We start from the raw sequence: 18,029 nt of genomic DNA on the forward strand, positions 1-18,029 counted from the left end.
CATTTCAAAAGTAAGGTTTCCTATTTTTTAGCTTAAAAACTAAAATGTTGAAGAGCTATGAAGATGATAGTAGTACAATTAAAACAAGCAACCTTTTGTGCTCCAGAATTTAGTTTTCTACATAGCAAGCACCATTCTCAATACACTTGTCAGCAATAAATGATGCATTCGTTGTTAAAGTCTGGACCACGTTTTGTCACTCACATCTGTCACCACTCAGAAATCAATGAATCCATCTCCTGTGATGACATCAACTGCATTGGCTTCATAAACGTTCAACAGGCGCCAGTGAATGTTGATTGGTTCAATTTTTTTTTTGCATGAAAGAATTCAATGATGCATCTTTGCTTCTGACATACGCCCATGACAAGGGTTACTTTCTTGAGAGTTTTACATTATCAATATTTTCAGAAAAATGAAACTTTCAGGTTAGGAATGCAGAAGTCGAGTCATCATAACAAATCAATTTGCAATCCTTTCTGATTCATTCAGGTGGAATAAAAAATAAGAATCATTACTTTTGGAATGTCCGTCATAATAATAACAATGATATGAAAAAAATATATAAATTTAATGATTAGATTTGTTTTTGTGTTTTTGTTTCAAATTCACTCATTAATAAAATTGTTTGAACATTTCTCTTACCTTCCATCGATATCATCAACAGCTGTTAAATCCAGAATGACATTTACTATGCTTCCTGTGAAAGATAAATGATAAGATGCAAACAGCAATGCGGGTGGTCAATTGCAAAAGAAGCAGAAAGCAGCATAGATTTTCCAAGAAACTCAACAATGCTTAACTGACCTTCGTTACGACATTTCATAAATAAGGTAAATTTGTATAGGCCAGATGCTCTTCCTGATGTCAACTCAATTAGGTGATGAAGACCAGTATTTTTGATTGGGCTTCTTTTGCTTCCCATTAAAAGATTTTTTTTTTCCATTAAAAGATAAGATTTTTCACTAATTCTGTGTACCACTACCGACTGCAGAGCACAACTTCTGCTGCAAATAGATCAAGGAGGGATTCCAATGGACTTGATTGAGACAAAAATACACTTGCATCAAGTATAAGATGTATGGACCTATGTTGTTTTGTGTCACTGATTGATCATTGCTCCATATTACTAAACATTAGTATCCAAAAAATATATATGACATAATCACATTAACACACTAGTTCCCGTCAGATCACCGAAGTTAAGCAATGTTGAACCTAGTCAGTTCTAAATGAGTGACCATTTGAGAATTCCAGGTGCTGTGTTTTCAGTAGGTCGGCATTGTTTCTAGTTAGTTTTGGGCCTTTCCTTGCCACTGGACTTAAGTAGTGCCTATTCAGGAGAGCAGTGGTTGGGATTGTGCAACCTTTGCCTCACAATTACATGCACAGCAACCCTTAGAGGGATGTCCATTGTCTTTTGACATTGAACAGAAGCATTGTGTATCCAAAAACTAATAATTACTAATATGAAGCAATGGTCAAGTTTTTGTTTTCATGATTGTCATTCAGCTGCCTTCTAGCATTTAAATGTTACAAAAGGAATGGCTGTCTGGTAAATGAAAGATCGGGTTTAATAGTACAATCATAATTAACCTATTTTGCTAAGGTTTGTTATGATCAGCTGCTTGGTTAAAATGGAATATTGCAAACTACATGATTATTTAGGCAACCAGGATTCAGAGACATTCACTAGACAGTCATTCATAACCAACAGATGGCCTCCATTAGAACTGCAGTTGGCATATTCCACAGACCAGACTAAGGAGACTTTGTTAGTTTGGTCGCACTGAAAGAATGGATAAAAGTTCATGAGTTAGTAAGTGTAAATCAGTTGAGATAGCAGAGTCAGTTGGTAAAAAAACTAAGGAAAACATAAGTGATAAGGATGGATTGTAGAGAAAGAGGGATAAATAAAGACCTGGAAAGTTTGAAAGTTAATTTCTAAAAGCTGTCTAACACATATCAGCATGTAAAACAGACAGTAAACGACGTACGATGATAACATTTTTTCATTAATGAAATACAAATTATGTGGCAGTTATTATTTGTTTATTGCTTGTTAATTAGCTTCTCAATAAAGATTTTTGTATTAATAAACATGAGTATTTATAATAGTAAAACATTAAGAGATCAAATTCTGATAAATATTTCACCTGATAGTTCCCAAAAATATATTCTTAATTTGTATTGTAACATTATTTCTGACTTTATCTAATTCTATCTTAATATGAAATACTCTATTTTGCTTTATTTTTGCAAATCACTCCAGACTAGGCATGAAGCCACCTGATGTAATGAACTAAAAAAAAAAAAAAAACTACTTCAAGGTCAAAAACTAGCCAATGATAAGTGTTATATGGATAGATTTGGACCTAGAAAACTGAACTTTTTCCATCTTTGTCAGAAACATCACTCATGGAATGAGAGGACTAAAGGGCCAAATAAGAGAAGCAAGAGTTACAAGATTATCGAAAGTAAACTTTATACCCTCTCTTGCTGTTTATAATTTTGATCTAACAACTTGTTCTTGTAAAAATATTAATTAAAAATCAACTGTTTTTCTTTGTCTTTCGCTGATGTTTGAATGAAATCACCTGTTTTTATTTCTGATTTTTTCCTGTTTTCCTAATTTCTCATCAATTGTAAACCCTTACCAGAAGCTCCAACTGTCTGCTTCCATTGAAACCCTTTAAATATCGGCATAAAACCAGACTGACTGACTGGCTAGCTTCCCTTTTTTATGCTATGAACTCCAAGCTAAGTCAAACTCCGCAGCCCAAAAGCTAAGAAACTTTTCTATCCGCAACTTTAAAAACACTAACATCTGTGTATTGCAAACTTTTTTACTTTTTTTCCTTATTCCAGGTGTGACTTTAATCCTTAATGTCTTGTTTTCTTTTTATTTATCTTTTAATCCTTAATGTCTGTTTTATCTTTTTATCTATCTTTCCTATTTATCTTTCCTAAATCTTTTTTGTCAAATATACTATTATTAACCAATACTTTTCTTGTATTTAAAACGAGAGAAAAAAAAAGTCTCCCATGAAATTGAACATTTCCCAAATTATATTTGCATATTATCTGAACTCAAAAACATGCGGGCTTTTTTTTTTTTTCTAAAATATGCATTACTTCTAGCTAGTCTAAAGTTAATACATAACCCTAAAGGTATTACTTCTTAACCAGTTTTTTAAATGTGTAAAAATAACCAGACTTTCCAATTTGATAAAAGTTCCATTATAGTATATTTATTATGGGGTGGAGCTGGAACGATCGAACATTCTAGCTCAAGGTAGATAAAGGCAAAAAGTATCTATGCATTAACATGGGAGGAGAGACTAAGTACTATTCTAAGCTTGGAATTGGGCAACGGACTTATACTAAGTAGATATTAATAAGTCCTCACCTTTTTGTTTTTTTAATGGAGAGTAGATAATGCATGTGGATGTGTTATCGGCAGCTCCAGTAACTCTCGCTTCTCCTCTTTTGTTCTTCAGTCCTCATTTCCAATGAGTGATTTTTCTGACAAAGGATGAAGAAAAAGCTGCTTTCCAGATCCATAGTACTTTGTAAACAGTAGCCTGAGATGTCGGAAAATTTCTGTTTCTATGTCTATCCTTGTGGTCATGTCACTAGTAAGGGTACTGGAGGTAAACGTTTCATCTGGACTGACGTTACCTGTCTGATAGTCAGGGACCCGAACCTTGGATTAACCACTAAGGAGGCCGTCCTATCAGCAGGTGCAAAGTACCAGGGCTGCTGTATTGCCATTTGGTGAATGGATTCTGGACCATACAGTAGTTTCTGGTAGGGCCTCTCGATGCCATACTAGTGGGTAATTGTTACAGCTTTACCTTATGTGCTACAAAAAAAAAAAAAATTCTTGTTTTTTTCTCTCTTACTTTCCCTCTCTGTCCTGCTCCAACCAAATCTATTGACCTGCTCCAAAAATCCCAAAACCTCAACATGAGAAATCTCAAAAAAAAAAAAAAAACTACGAATAAACCTAGGACCCCATCCTCCAGCGTAGACCCCTACTACCAGGTCTCCTTCTCCAACATCAGGGGTCTACATTCCAACCTTCCAGAGGTTGAAACACAATTACAGAAGACAAAACCGGACATATTCTTTCTAAGTGAAACTGGCATAGGGCCAATCACTTCCCTAGACGAATTCATAATTAAAGGATACTCTAACTTAACATCTAAATCTGACCCCTAAGATGGAATATGGGCCTACATCAAAGATGGCTTTCCATGTGGTATGGATATCTCCAGAGAAGACCCTAATTTACCTTATATGTGCTTCTGGGTTGCACTAGCTTACACCACTGCATTTATATTTGCCCTCTATCGCCCCCACAACAGTGGGGTTACTATCTTTAAGAGCATATCTGAGAAAATTGACCACATCTTGTCTGCTCATCCTTCGGCTAACATTCACATTTGCGGTGACTTCAATGTCCATAATGTGGAATGGCTGACCCACTCAAATAAGATCGATGACGAGGGCAGGTTCAGTCATAATTTGCCATTACCTATGACCTCACTCAGATTGTTCATGAACCCACCCGTGTGCCCGATACTACCAGTCAGTATGCAAGCCTTCTAGACCTTTTCCTCACAACTTCCCCTGAGCTATGTTCATGTTCCGTTCTATCTCCTCTGGGATCCTCCGACCACTCTATTGTAGCAGTTAAGATAAATATGAAATGTAATAAGTCTTCAGACGTACCTCTCCACCGTACTGTATACCGATACTCTATGGCTGACTGGGATAGCTTCCGTACATTCATATCTGATCTACCTCTGCATTCCATGTTTAAAAAGGATGTGTCCTCTATAGTATCAGACTTGACCGAATGGTTAATTGTAGGTATAGACCGATTCATACCATCCAAAAAATTCCAACAAAAACCTAACAGCCAGTCATGGTTCTCCCCAGAATGTGCTGCTGCCATTGCACACAGAAATCACTTTTTCCATAGCTACCAATGTAATAGATGTACTGAGACTAAAGCTGCTTTCAGAAATGCCAGCAACCACTGTAAAGAGTAATAAAAAATGCAAGAGAGCTATATGCTCAGTCCGTTAAATCCAAAGTAGCTGAGCAGCGGCTTGGTTCTTACCAGTTTTGGCAAATAGCAAACAGGATCCTGAACAGAAGCGTGCGTTCTATCCCAACCATCATCAATGGACCTGAGGTCATCTCGTCAGCATCAGACAAGGCCAGACTATTTGCCAAGAACTTTGCAGCTAATTCTACCCTATGCAACGAAGGCCATCAACTCCCTGTATTTCCTCCTATAACAGACAGCACACTATGCAACATACAAATATCTGTGTGTGAGGTCGCCAAGCTATTCAAGAACCTTGATTCCAGTAAAGCAACTGGCCCTGACGGCATTCTCGTTATAGTGCTGAAAAAGCTCCAATCAGAATTTGCCCCCATACTTACAAAACTGTTTAAGCGTTGCCTTAAGGAGAAGTGCTTTCCAACACCCTGGAAAACCTCATCAGTATGCCCTGTATTTAAGAACTCATGTGAAAAGTCATCTCCCTCTCAGTACAGACCAATAAGTCTCCTGTGTGTCATGAGTAAGTTGTTGGAATCCATATTAAATAAAGAAGTAGTCAACCACCTCAGCAGAAACAACCTTGATGTGACATGCAATATGGTTTCCACTCCGCAAGATCTACAGCAGATGTGCTAACTGTTATATCTCATAGGATTAGTGAATCTCTTGAAAAAGGCTTCCTTTCCAGGGCAATTGCTCTTGACATATCGAAGGCCTTCGATAAGGTATGGCATAAGGGCCTACTTCAGAAGATTTCCAGCTACGGTATCACTGGAAATGTTTTCTCAATCATTAAATTATTTCTCTCCGATAGGTTCGTAAGAGTAGTGGTTGATGGGCAGAAATCAGAGGCCTGCAGTATTAATGCTGGAGTCCCCCAGGGGTCCATCCTGGGTCCAACTCTCTTCCTGATCTACATCAATGATCTCCCTAAACACATACTTAAATCATTCGTTGACATCTATGCTGATGACACAACCATCTACAGCAACACATCAAAGGTCGTAAATGACAAAGTTCTCTCTAATTCTCTCTCCTCTGATCTTGAGCGCGTGGTACAGTGGGGGAAGAGGTGGCTGGTCACTTTTAATGCATCCAAAACCAAGCTTCTATCTTTACATCATAAACGCTCTGATCCCCATCAGGCATCAATTGAAATGGATGACTCTCATCTTGGGGAGGCTCCATGTTTTGACAAGCTTCTGGATTTGACCTTTACTCCTGATCTGAAATGGAACATGTACATCAGGTCTGTTGCCAAGGATGCTGGGAAAATGGTGGGATCCTTCTACCGCTCCAGAAGATATCTCACTACTGATGCAATTCTCTATCTATAAAAGCAAGTACGTCCAAGGATGGAGTACTGTTGCCACATCTAGGCAGGAGCTGCTAAAAACAGCCTATCCTGCCTTGACAGAGTACAAAGATGTCGTGGTTTAGCGGGGGGTGCCCTTTTCTCTTCCTTGCAGCCTCTCTCCCACAGAAGAGACGTTGCGAGCCTGTCTTTGTTTTATCGTTATTTCCATGACAAGTGCTCGTCTGAGCTCCAATCTCCCCCCCCCCTCGCCAATCTTTCACGAGAAACACCCGTTCGGCTGAAACTACTGTCAATAATTTTCCCCACTCTTTATCTGTGCCTAAATCCAAACGTAGATTCCATGAGCAGAGCTTCTTTCTCAGAAGTGCACGACTGTGGAGCTCTCTTCTGTTTACCTGTTTCCCACCTGACTACAACTTGGATGTCTTCAGTCCAACATAAACAAATTCCTGACAAACCGCCCCCTTAAGTAAGACACTCCAAATCTCCAATACTAATGATTACTACAATACTATCTCATTGATTACTGTACACGCAATAACCCTTATCCCTGAGTGGCCTCTGGGCCTTGATAAGTGGTGACCTCCATATAAAAAAATTAAAAAACTAAAAAAATCATTTTTTGATAAGAGTGGGCTCTGGTCAATTTGCAATGTATTTTGACTGCTTCCACTTTCATTAAAAGATCTGTATAACTGCTGATAGGACTTAGAGACTTGAGTAAGTGGTTAGTTTTGTCAGCGCTCAAAAAGAAATGCAAAAGAACATCACTCACCGTGAATAATAACAAATATTTATTGGAACATAGGTATGCAATAATAGTAAAAGCAAAAAATAGTTGCTCTCGTTGTGAAGAAAAGACAAGTTGAGAAATTTGACTGGCGCTAGGTCTTGATTGGGAATTTTTAAATTTACTTTGTGTTTCTGTTTCTTAGAGGAGATCAAACTGAGAGAAATTTTCTTAGACTTCTTTTATTCCTATTTTTGAATAGTCATCTACTCTATCTTAGTATATATGCCTGTCTTTCTGAATAAACCCTCAAGCATCTGTTCTTTTATTGAAAATTTTCACTTGAGGCAACTATTCTGATTGGCTAACCAATCACAGACCGGTTCACATTTTTTACTATTCTATGATTGGTCAGTCAATGAAAGGTTTTATTTCTCAAATCCTCTTCTCAGTCATTTTCAAATAAGAATGAATTTAAAAAAATTTTACTTTCCTTATAATAATTATGATAATTAAGGGGTTAGTAATTAGGGTTAAATGAAATGATGCCATGCAGACGGACAGAAGATGAAAGTCTACAAAGCAAGTAGGTATGAAGAAAAGGGAGTTTTAATTTTTGCTATCACAAAAATTAAAAGATAAAACGTATATATGTGACATCCTATGAGCATCATTAAGTTTGGATATATCTATTTTTAATTTTAAGCAGAGAAAAAAGAAAACACACGCAAAAAATATTAACAGTTTCCATTTAATCTTTTTTTTTTTTTTTTTTTTTTTTACAAAGGCATCACCACATTATCAAGGCCCAGAGGCCACTCAAGGATAAGGGTTAAAGAGTGTACAGTAGAAGTTGGTCAATATAGTAATCATTAGTAACGAAAATTTGGTAAATTTAATAACTTATATGGAACGGCTCATCAAGAACTTATTTACCTTAGACTTGAACACAACCATATTGTAGTCAGCCGGAAAGCAGGAAAACGGAAGACAATTCCACAGGCATGCAGTTCTAAGAAAGAAGCTTTGTTCATGGAATCTATGTTTAGGTTTTATGGATTTAATGAATTCCAATTCAAATTAATTTTGACAAATGGGATTTCATTTGATACAACATTCAGTTATCATGATTTTTGTCAATACTGCTCACATTCATTAGTTGTTACTTCTTTAGTTCTAATCAGTAATTCTAATCAGTTTTGTGATAATGAAGTAAAGATTAGGAAAAAACAATTAGTAAGTTGAGGGTTGGTTGGTTGTTTTTGTTTTACGGCATATCAACCCTTTTCAGGTTATTTAATGCCGAATCCAGTCATTTTGAAGAACAATTTTTTAATAGAATATATTTGTTTTTTCAAGTTGGTTTCTATTTAACCCATAGTTGGGACCCTAACAGGTACTACCACTCCGGGTCAGAGTGGACCTGGGAGCAATGGCAATTAAAGGGTGGCTCCACACTCCCCAAAGCCCACAAGCTGGGGCCTCACCATCGGATATAGTTTAAGGTCATATCCAGGACCGTAAGTTGAGGGAAGGAGATAAACATGTGAAAGGACAAAGGAATCAACACAACTAAATACATCTAAGTTCTACCTTCTACTCTTTCTCCAAGCTGTCTACATTAGTTTCTAAGAAAATGTTGAAAATTGTTTCAAGTCAAAGTCTTAGCAGCATAAAATCTATTCACTCTTATTGAATAACTAGATTTTTCAGTTTACAAAAAAAGCAAACACATGGAATTTCTGGTTAGTGTTTACAATTGGTGAGTAATTAAGATAGAAAGATAGAAGAAAAATGGCTGATTTCATCCAAATAGTAGTGAAAAATGAAGGTAAGATTCTAGAATTTTTATTTATTTTTACACTAATGCATAGGTAACCACTTATCAAGGCCTGAATCCTATTCAAGGATAAAGATGAAAGAGATTCTCAATTGGTGATGAACAACACCATTTAGAGGATTGGAAACAATGGATTAAATTGTTAAAATTTGATTAAGTGTGCAGCTTGACAAAAAGTTAACATTGGACTTAAAAAGAACCGTACTGTAATCAACTGGGAAGCAGTATCACAGAATCATATTCCATAAATGGGAAGTTCTTAGAAAGAAACTTTGTTTAAAATAGTTCAGTTTAGTTTTAGGTACACAAAAAGAGAAAGGAAAATTCTTTGCAATGGTTGATGCTAGACGAGTCTTTGCTGTGAATGTTTTATAATGGGGAACCAGAAAGTGGAGCTTCATTAAGCACCTATTATGAAAATAACAAGAACAGAGAGAGGCTAGCAACTTCTAGAAAGGAGTTGCAGATTTCAAAGTCAATTTTGTACTCTGTCAAAGGAGTATAGAGAGCTTAGAGTGGCACCTCCTCAGCAACAATATTCCATCTTGTATAGGTAGGCAATTGCTTCAAACATCATGTACTTTCTGGAGTAGTAGAAAGATTCAACCATTTTTTCTGGAACCTTAGCAATGAATTTGATATGTCTTCCATTTTAGGTCTGGAGAGAAGTAGTTTGGAATGTGAATTGTGCTTATAGAGGCATTCATTTCAATTTGAGAAAAACAAGGATCTGAGTGATGATGAGGAAAAGAGAGAAGCTTGATTTTAGAGGTATTTAAAATAACAAGTCATCACCCCCACCCATCATGGTACCCTGTTCTCCAGGTTAAGAAAAAAAGAATCAGAATGGTCTTGATTATCAATACTCTTCAAAGTGCTTCTGTAAATAGTTGTGTCTTTGCCAGAAATCAATTTTTATTTTTCAAATCTAGTTTGAATGAAAGGGTGTAGCAGTCACAAATGATCTATTTTCTTTTGTGAATCAATGCCCCCCTCCCACCCCGTCGTTTAGTGATTCGGTCACTCACTGACAAATCAGCTGACTGGGCGCATTGATACATCTGTCCTCTAAGGAAATTCTTTAGCCTTTTTGGAAAACACAGTCGACCAGCAGAACCCGACCAGCAGACAAGCCAGATGTCTTTCTTTCTCTCTTGTCCCTGTCCACTCAACATTCCAGCATTGACAATTTTCATCAAAAGTAACTGCTACCAATCTGGGACTACACAAAGAATGGCTTCCTGACTGACAGACCCAAAAGAACCTTCTACTTCTTTCTCAACCTGGACACAGTTCAACTTTTTGCTGTCCAGGTAAATCCTTTCATTGCTTTTTAAAAAGGGTTTTATTATTTGTCCTATACTTTTGTATTCAACATTTATTTTATTAGGGGTGCTAACAGGAAAATGCTTCTAAAAGTGGATTTCTATCAATTACTAGGGAATTCATACCTCTGTAATAATGAGGAAAATATATTAAAAGCATCAAAAAAAAAAAAAAGAAACAAAACAAAAAATTAATGTAACTTGCTGTATAGAAGTTTCATGAAAAAATGAATCAACCACATGGATGGAAAACTTCATTTAACATCTAAATAACACAAATATAGTCAATATATACTTTTATATATGCAAAAAACATTTTGATAAATATGATCATTCCAATTTGAAATAAAACATGAAACTTGACTATCCTGTTTGTACAAATCATTTCACTCTAAATCATCGCAAATGCTTATTTAACATTTCATTTTAAAAGTTTAAATCAATAGTTTCTGCCAGATTTATTTTGTTGAATGAAATTTGTAACAATAAAAATAAAGTTTTACCAACCAGCAATTGGGAGGTCATCAGCAATTTTGTGAAGAATATCACAAAGATTCTCTTTTCCCCTGAAAATATAACACCAATAATAGAGAGTGCTACTAGGAATAACATAACAGAATATTCAAATTGATTAAAAATAAAATAAGGCAATAAAAAAATTTGATGAATATGTTTTTCCTCACCCTAGTATTATCGATATTGAACAGTAAAAACTCAAACATATCAAGGAATTTGTTAATATTTATGAAATCCCTCCTTAAAGATTGATTTATGTACAGTAGTTTTGCTTGTATTTTATTGTTAATGGCCAGATTAGCAAAATAACTTATAAACAATTTATAAGAGAAATACTTTTCTAGAATGTAACATGTTTGTATAGAGAATTTTAAAATTCCGATTTACACATAAAAGTTTTCTGGTATTGAATTTGTGACAGTCATTATTATTGGTGCTTGTCCAAAATGTTCTCTTTATGGAAAAAAAAAAAAAAAAAAAAAAAAAAAAAGGAAATAAACAGAAATTTGTATGACGTATATATCTATGACAGAAAGAAGATATCTTTCTGTCATGTAAATTGATCAAATAGTTTTATTTTTATAAATAAAATCATTTTTAAGTGAATTTCATTTTTTCCAACGCCTGCCACTCCCATGTTAAGAATGGCTTAAAAACTTCCTAAAAGTTTGACTTATTTGAAGTTGTCTCTTTTCTTCCTTCAGACTGTTTCTAAGATGGTGTCACTGATCATCTCTCGTATCTTAGGCATTAAATTTGATTTTCTTATACTTAAAACTACTTGATCAATTGAAATAACTTTCGTGTAAATTGAGTTTTGCTAAATTGGGCAAAGATTTTCAGTTTTCAACCCCTTTTGTTAGAATTAGAACTCTCCAGTTTCTTTCTTTTTTTTTTTTTTTTGAAAACACAATCTTTGCTAATTATCTTTGAAAACTATTTTCATTAATAATTAATTTTCTATCTTATCGTTTTTCATAATTTTTGGATATGTTCATTACTGTGACATGATAATTCAGTAAATACCACTGGTTTTACTTAGAATTCAATATTTCAACTTTGCTACAATAATGAAGAAGAACGACTAATTGTCATGGCCAATAGGACACTTCCCAAGAATCAAATGCTTTAACTCCTCAGCCTGACATTCTCAAGCAACATAAAATAGAATAAGTATATAGAAGATGTCGTTAATGGGCTAGAAAACTTCTTACACCTGCAAGTATTCTATCTTTATGTTATACCAGCCTTCCTTGAACAGAGGAATTTACAACGATTAGCACAATAAATAGCGCTAGTAATTCCAACACCGGTGAGAGAGATGCGACTGCACTTCAACTGCTAGCCGAGTGCCCAGCAGACATACACGTTTTCCTATCTTTGTACATTATTGTTAATACACTTGTTCTTTAACCGAACTTCGACTTAATTGTTCTTATTTTCACTGTTGTTCCACGACACAACAGATTGACGACAAGGAATCAAAACAACCATCACTGCAGAGAATCACCAAAAGTGATTGAAATAAAGATTCATAAAATCTTTACAGCAGAACATCTTCGTCATTTCAACAGATATTTGGATACGCAAGGATTAACAGCGAATTAATTACTACAATATAATTTGGCAACGGGAAAAAACTTGCTACCAAAATATACAGCGAAAAACGCAAATGTTGTCAATTATTTAATAATTGAACGCACTTATCAAGAAAAGGAAAAAGTGTTCATTTTTTTTCTTCACCAGAAGCCATTTTTCCTACGGTAAGAATTTTCTTCTGTAAAGTTAAATGTCCAAAACCAACTCGCAAATACTGTGTAAGCTTATCGTTATTTCGATAACATCTGGGATTTGACAAAAAAAAAAACAGGCTTGACTTTGTCAAGAGAAAAAGAGACAGACTGTGAAAAATAATTATTCGCGTACGTCATTTGTGCTTAGTGAACACGTAAAGAATCGAGTCATTTTTGCAAAAGGCAAAGAGGGTAAAAAAAAGAAAGAAAAAATTAAAAGTTTCCTATACGCATTCGTTGGATATTTAAAGTGATGGATTTTATTTTTGTTACGTAAAAACGCGTGCAAATAAAAAAATGTTAAACAAATGTTATTTTGTTGGATTGTTTCTAGTAAGATTAGAAATATAGCATTCAACAAATTAAGTTACAAAAGGACTGCTAAACTGTTGTTCTTCAAACAAAAGAATTGGGAAAGAAAATTTGGTTGATTTTTTTTTTTACTAAGGAATATTTCTTTAATACAAGCATAAATTGTAAATTGAATTCGTATGATGGATGCGAAATTCAAAGATACACTGTTGGAATTGTTCCAGGCAGAGGAATTTACACAGATTAGCACTATAAATAGTGCTAGTAATTCCAACAGCGGAGAGAGAGATGCGACTGCACTTCAACTGCTAGCCGAGTGCCCAGCAGACATACACGCTTTCCTATCTTTGTACATTATTGTTAATACACTTGTTCTTTAACCGAACTTCGACTTGATTGTTCTTATTTTCACTGTTGTTTCACGACACAACACTTTATAAAACCACCATTTGCTCGTGCATGAATATTGTAGTTAAATATGAGTACAAAAAAAGTTTCTAACCTAATTATGTCCTACACTGTCTGTTAATCTCCAGTCCCTGTTGCATCACCACAGATTATATTTCTACATCTCTGATTGTTTTACAAGTGCTTTTACAGAATATACTGCAATGAACTTACCTCACTTGTGCCTCTTCCATGTAGATAACTCATTTGACAAAAAATTAAATTCCATCCCTTCATTGTAAATATCACTATATGCCAGAAAATTTTCTACACTAATCGCTTTTTGCCTCAAACCACTTACCTTTGGAATTCTCTCCATGTATGAAGAAATTTTCTCTATGTATGAAGAAATTTAAATGTAATGTGAATAAATATCTTTAAGTTCAGTTCTCTATAACTATTCCTTATCATAGTAGATCCTTACGCTTTTATAGCCATATATCGTGAACAAAAGTAAAAAAAAAAGAATTAAATTTTCATGAAAGCAATACTTACGCTTCTATAATTGATATTTCCAAGGGGGATAACTCGTCCAATTCTAAGGCCAAATCGCCGGCTTTTCTCCATTTAATATCAGGATCACTCAAAAACTAGAAAAGTGGCAATTATAGAGAATTTATCAATTGAGAAAAATAGAAATATTTCTCAAAACAGTAAATGGATTTTTAATTTTATTTAATGAAGAAAGTTTTTAAATTTGCAAAGATTTTAACAAATTTTCAACTGTCTTATTAATGACCATAATAAGATGTGACTGGTGGGTTTTTATCTGCACCTCATACCGACCACTGTATCTATGGGTCTTTCTGTGCGATTACTACCAAGCAGGATGTAACAGGTGACAATGAAAAGCGAATCTGACTAGAAGTAGTGGGAGGAGATAAATAAGAGAAGAGGTGTTTACTAAATACAAAAAAAAACAAAAAAAAAAACTCATAATTTGAAGAATGTGAGTTCAATTTCTGTACATTTTTTATTGTCTTTCCAATCATCCATAAAAATAAATTTAACTAAATAATACTGAAATCAAACTAGTAGGCATTAATAGTGAGACCTTTATGTGGTCACTTCATGTAATTGTGAAGAAGCTTATTTTGATAAGTGTTACATAAATAGTCTTTTGCAGGAAAAATAAAAAAATAATAGAAATTAAAGAAAACCACATTATTTATCTTTAAAAAAAATTATTTATATACTTTAAAAAATTTAATATGTAAGTTTTCAACCATATTAGGTCCTTCTGAAGCATTTGATAATCATTTCTCTATTGAAGATATAAAAATCTCTCAAAGATAGAAGTTCATTTAGGTGTTAATTGCAGAAAATCTGAAGGTCAGACCGTCTATTTTTGTATCCCCGTGGCTTGTGACATGGTTAATAAAATAATATTAGCACTTTTGAGATATCGTTTGAAATGTTATCAAAACTTTAAGAAAGATAAAAATGATATACTTTTTTTTAATGGTTAACAAAAAAAAAAACACACTTGAGGACCTTATGTGGTTGAAAACTTGCACATTCATTTCTTCATAGTAAATAATTTGTTTTAAAGAAAAAATAAATAAGATAATACCGTTTTTGGCTTTTTAAAATTTCTAATAACATCTTAAATTCCAAAACATTTAAAAAATGTCAATATGATTATTTAAAAATATCACAACATTAAGAAAACAGTGTGAGAAGATCTTGTGCTTTTTTTTATCTTTACATATCTTACACACCATTTTTTGGCACTAAAGGAGTTCGAGACGATTATGTAAGATAGATAACTAGTATAAACTAGGCATTTGTTTTGCAAGAGATAATTTGAGATGCTACAATAAGCGATAAAACAATGAAACAATATTTATGATCGCAAATTTATTTTTCAGTTTTAAAGGATACGATTTTTTTATTGTATTTTCTTTTCATAAACTGCCTCGGCAATTTCTGGGACTATACTTTTGTGTAGACAAGGTAATTTTTTACTTGAAATTGTTTCATTGGTCAATCAATTTTTTTAGCGTCTCAAACTATTTCTTGCAAAACAAAAATTTAAAAAAAAGCTTATTTTGGATTAGTTGGTGCGAATTATCTCCCTTACATAATTATCTCAACCTCTGTTAACGCCAAAACACCTATTTAAAAAAAAGCATTTAATTACAAAATGAAATTCACCAGAATGTAGTTCTGTTTCTTTTTAAACAAATCGGACATTTTAACATTTTTTAATTGTTGAGAAAAGAAATGGATTACTTGGTAACCCTTTGGAATTTGAAAGATATTGTAAAAAATTAAATTTACCTTTCAAAATCGCATTAAAAATGAAACATGAAAAAAAAAACTTCAACACAATGTTCAGTTGTGATATAAAAATATTACTTATTTTTTGTCAATTGATTTCCATATGAAATCTTAACATTTTTCTGTCATTCTTGATAAAGAATGACAGAAAAATGTTAAGATTTCATATGGAAATCAATTGACAAAATGATGCGCACTCTAGTGTTTTAATCAAACACTAAAAATTATTCATTCAGCTACAGAATATGAAATAAGATTTATTGAATCAAACAAATTTAATCATAGCATTGAAATTATTTAAATATTCCATTTTATGATGGTTGTTACTAATTTTAGGATGCAAAATCCCTATTTATTTCTTGCCTCTCTACGGAGGAGAAATTAGACACAAGATCAGTTTTTAATGCGGATAAAATCTAGCTCTTAAAAAAAAAAAAAGGGGGATATTTTGAATAGGAACACAAAAATTGACCCAGTTGAGATGAATTTCTACTCTGACTGGTTTTGTTTATCTTATGACACAAGCTAAGGAAAGTGGGATTTAAAGAGAAGCACTCTGATTTACAAAAAATGTCTGGGTAGCCCTTTCTGCATTTCCCACTAGAGCAAGCAATTAGCAATAACCTACCCACACCCCCTCACAAAGGGTGAAAAAACAGAGCCTGTGAGTTTATACCTCCTTGAACCATAAACTTCAGCAATGGCCTAGACTCAGGTGGCTTTGAAGTTAAGAGAAAACACCCTCTCCTCTAACTAGTGCAGTTGTTAATTATCTGCCACTCCATGAGCGACGGATGTACCACAGAGTTAGCTTTATGGAGAGGTGTGTTCATAAATGAATACCTCTTGTGTGTTTGAGAGATACTAACACAACTGAAGAGGAGTGAATCAACCTCCCTCTCCCTCTTTGGTACAACGAGGTGAGGGTGGAGTACTATCTGGGAGGATGGCCTCCAAAGACTTAGGATAGAAGTTCCGTAATAGTTATAGGAATGTAACAGATGAAGTTATAGTCTTATGAACCTTTTTATGCAACTTACCTCTTTTTTAGTCCAGTTCATATAAACTGGAACAATTTTTGTTTCTGTTTCATCAAGATTCTTTAAAAATTCTTTCAATTCACCTATGAAAATTTTAAGAAAACTTTTTAGAAAAGATTGCAGTAAAAATTCTAAAAAAAAAGGAAAGTTGACAATTCAAAATGAATGACTAAGAAATGAATAGGGTTTTAAGAAGTGTTTTTTTCTTAACACGCCTAATAAAATAAGTAATTGCTGAACACAAAAGCATGCATAAATAGCAGAACCCGTTTTAAAACAAAACCACAAAAGGATTTATTTTGGCAACAGAAAGTTGACCGTTGGACCATGTCTGCATTGAGAAAGAAGGAATAGAAGATTCTTTTAGGTCTGTCAGTAAGGAAGCCAGATTAGCAGTAGTTATTTTCAATGAAAATCATAGATGCTGGGATGTTGAGTGGATAGGGAGGAGAGAGAAATATAGATATCTGGCTTCTTTGCTGGTCAGGTTCTCTCTGCTGGCTGACTCTAGTTCCCAATAGGGGTTGAAAAAGTTTCTTAGGGGACAGATGAATCAATGCACCCCACCAGCTAATGGCCAAATTACTCAGTGAGGGAGGCATTGATTCACAAGAGAAAATGGATCATTTGTGATTATTACAGGTTTATTTAAAGTTAGTAAAATTTAAGATTTCAATGTGGATTCTGTTTACAATAATAAATACAAAGAATTGCAAATTTGTCCTGATTTATTTTGATCCATCATTAAACTTGTTTTTGGCTTACTTAGTTTTGTGGAGATTATTTGATTTTACAAGTTATTTAGTCAGTTTTAAGGAGGCTAGTTGGTTTTGGGGATGTTATTCAGTCAGTTTTAGGAAGGTTACTTAGTTGGTTTGGTGGAGGTTATTGTCAGTTTTGGAGAATTTATTTAGTTGGTTCTGGGGATGTTATTTAATTAGCTTTGAGTGCTTTAGTGCTAAAATACCAATTGTAAATTATCTATTGAAGACAATCTTTAAGCATTTAATTTTATTTTTGTAAACACAAAGCAGCTACTTCATTCTGATTCTTCCTACTGATTGTACTCTGTCAAAGAAAACCTAAGAAAATGCATACGGATGTAAGCAAGTCTGTTCTACTGCAGATATTTTAAGAATCATCTTTGAATACATATACCATGCACTGGGCAACATGAAGGAAGCTAGGGTGATGGTATATCCAAAACATTTGACAAGGTTTGGCATGAAAGTCTTTTCATGAAAATTAAATCATATGGTGTTACTAGATGAATAATCAAATCTTTCTTAGAGAAAAATCCAAGTTGTTTTCATGAACATACATCCAAACAACATGACATTAATGT

At 34.0% G+C, this 18,029-nt stretch overlaps 1 protein-coding gene across 3 annotated transcripts in view; it reads right to left on the reverse strand.

Moving 5' to 3' along the window:
• LOC145259899 (mdm2-binding protein-like) overlaps positions 1-18,029 on the reverse strand; it is a 241,492-nt gene that overhangs the window by 64,936 nt on the left and 158,527 nt on the right. For all 3 annotated transcript variants that reach the window (XM_080117818.1, XM_080117819.1, XM_080117817.1), the window contains exons 2-5: positions 16,685-16,767; positions 13,857-13,951; positions 10,801-10,859; positions 646-700 (exon numbers count right to left, since the gene is read on the reverse strand). In XM_080117818.1, coding sequence (XP_079973944.1) covers positions 646-700; positions 10,801-10,859; positions 13,857-13,951; positions 16,685-16,705 — 230 coding nt within the window. In that variant the 5' untranslated portion in view covers positions 16,706-16,767. The remainder of the gene's footprint in view (positions 1-645; positions 701-10,800; positions 10,860-13,856; positions 13,952-16,684; positions 16,768-18,029) is intronic.

The sequence above is a fragment of the Euprymna scolopes genome, chromosome 35, assembly GCF_053919585.1.
Source record: "Euprymna scolopes isolate OS-2025 chromosome 35, ASM5391958v1, whole genome shotgun sequence".
Taxonomy (NCBI): Eukaryota; Metazoa; Mollusca; class Cephalopoda; order Sepiida; family Sepiolidae; genus Euprymna; species Euprymna scolopes.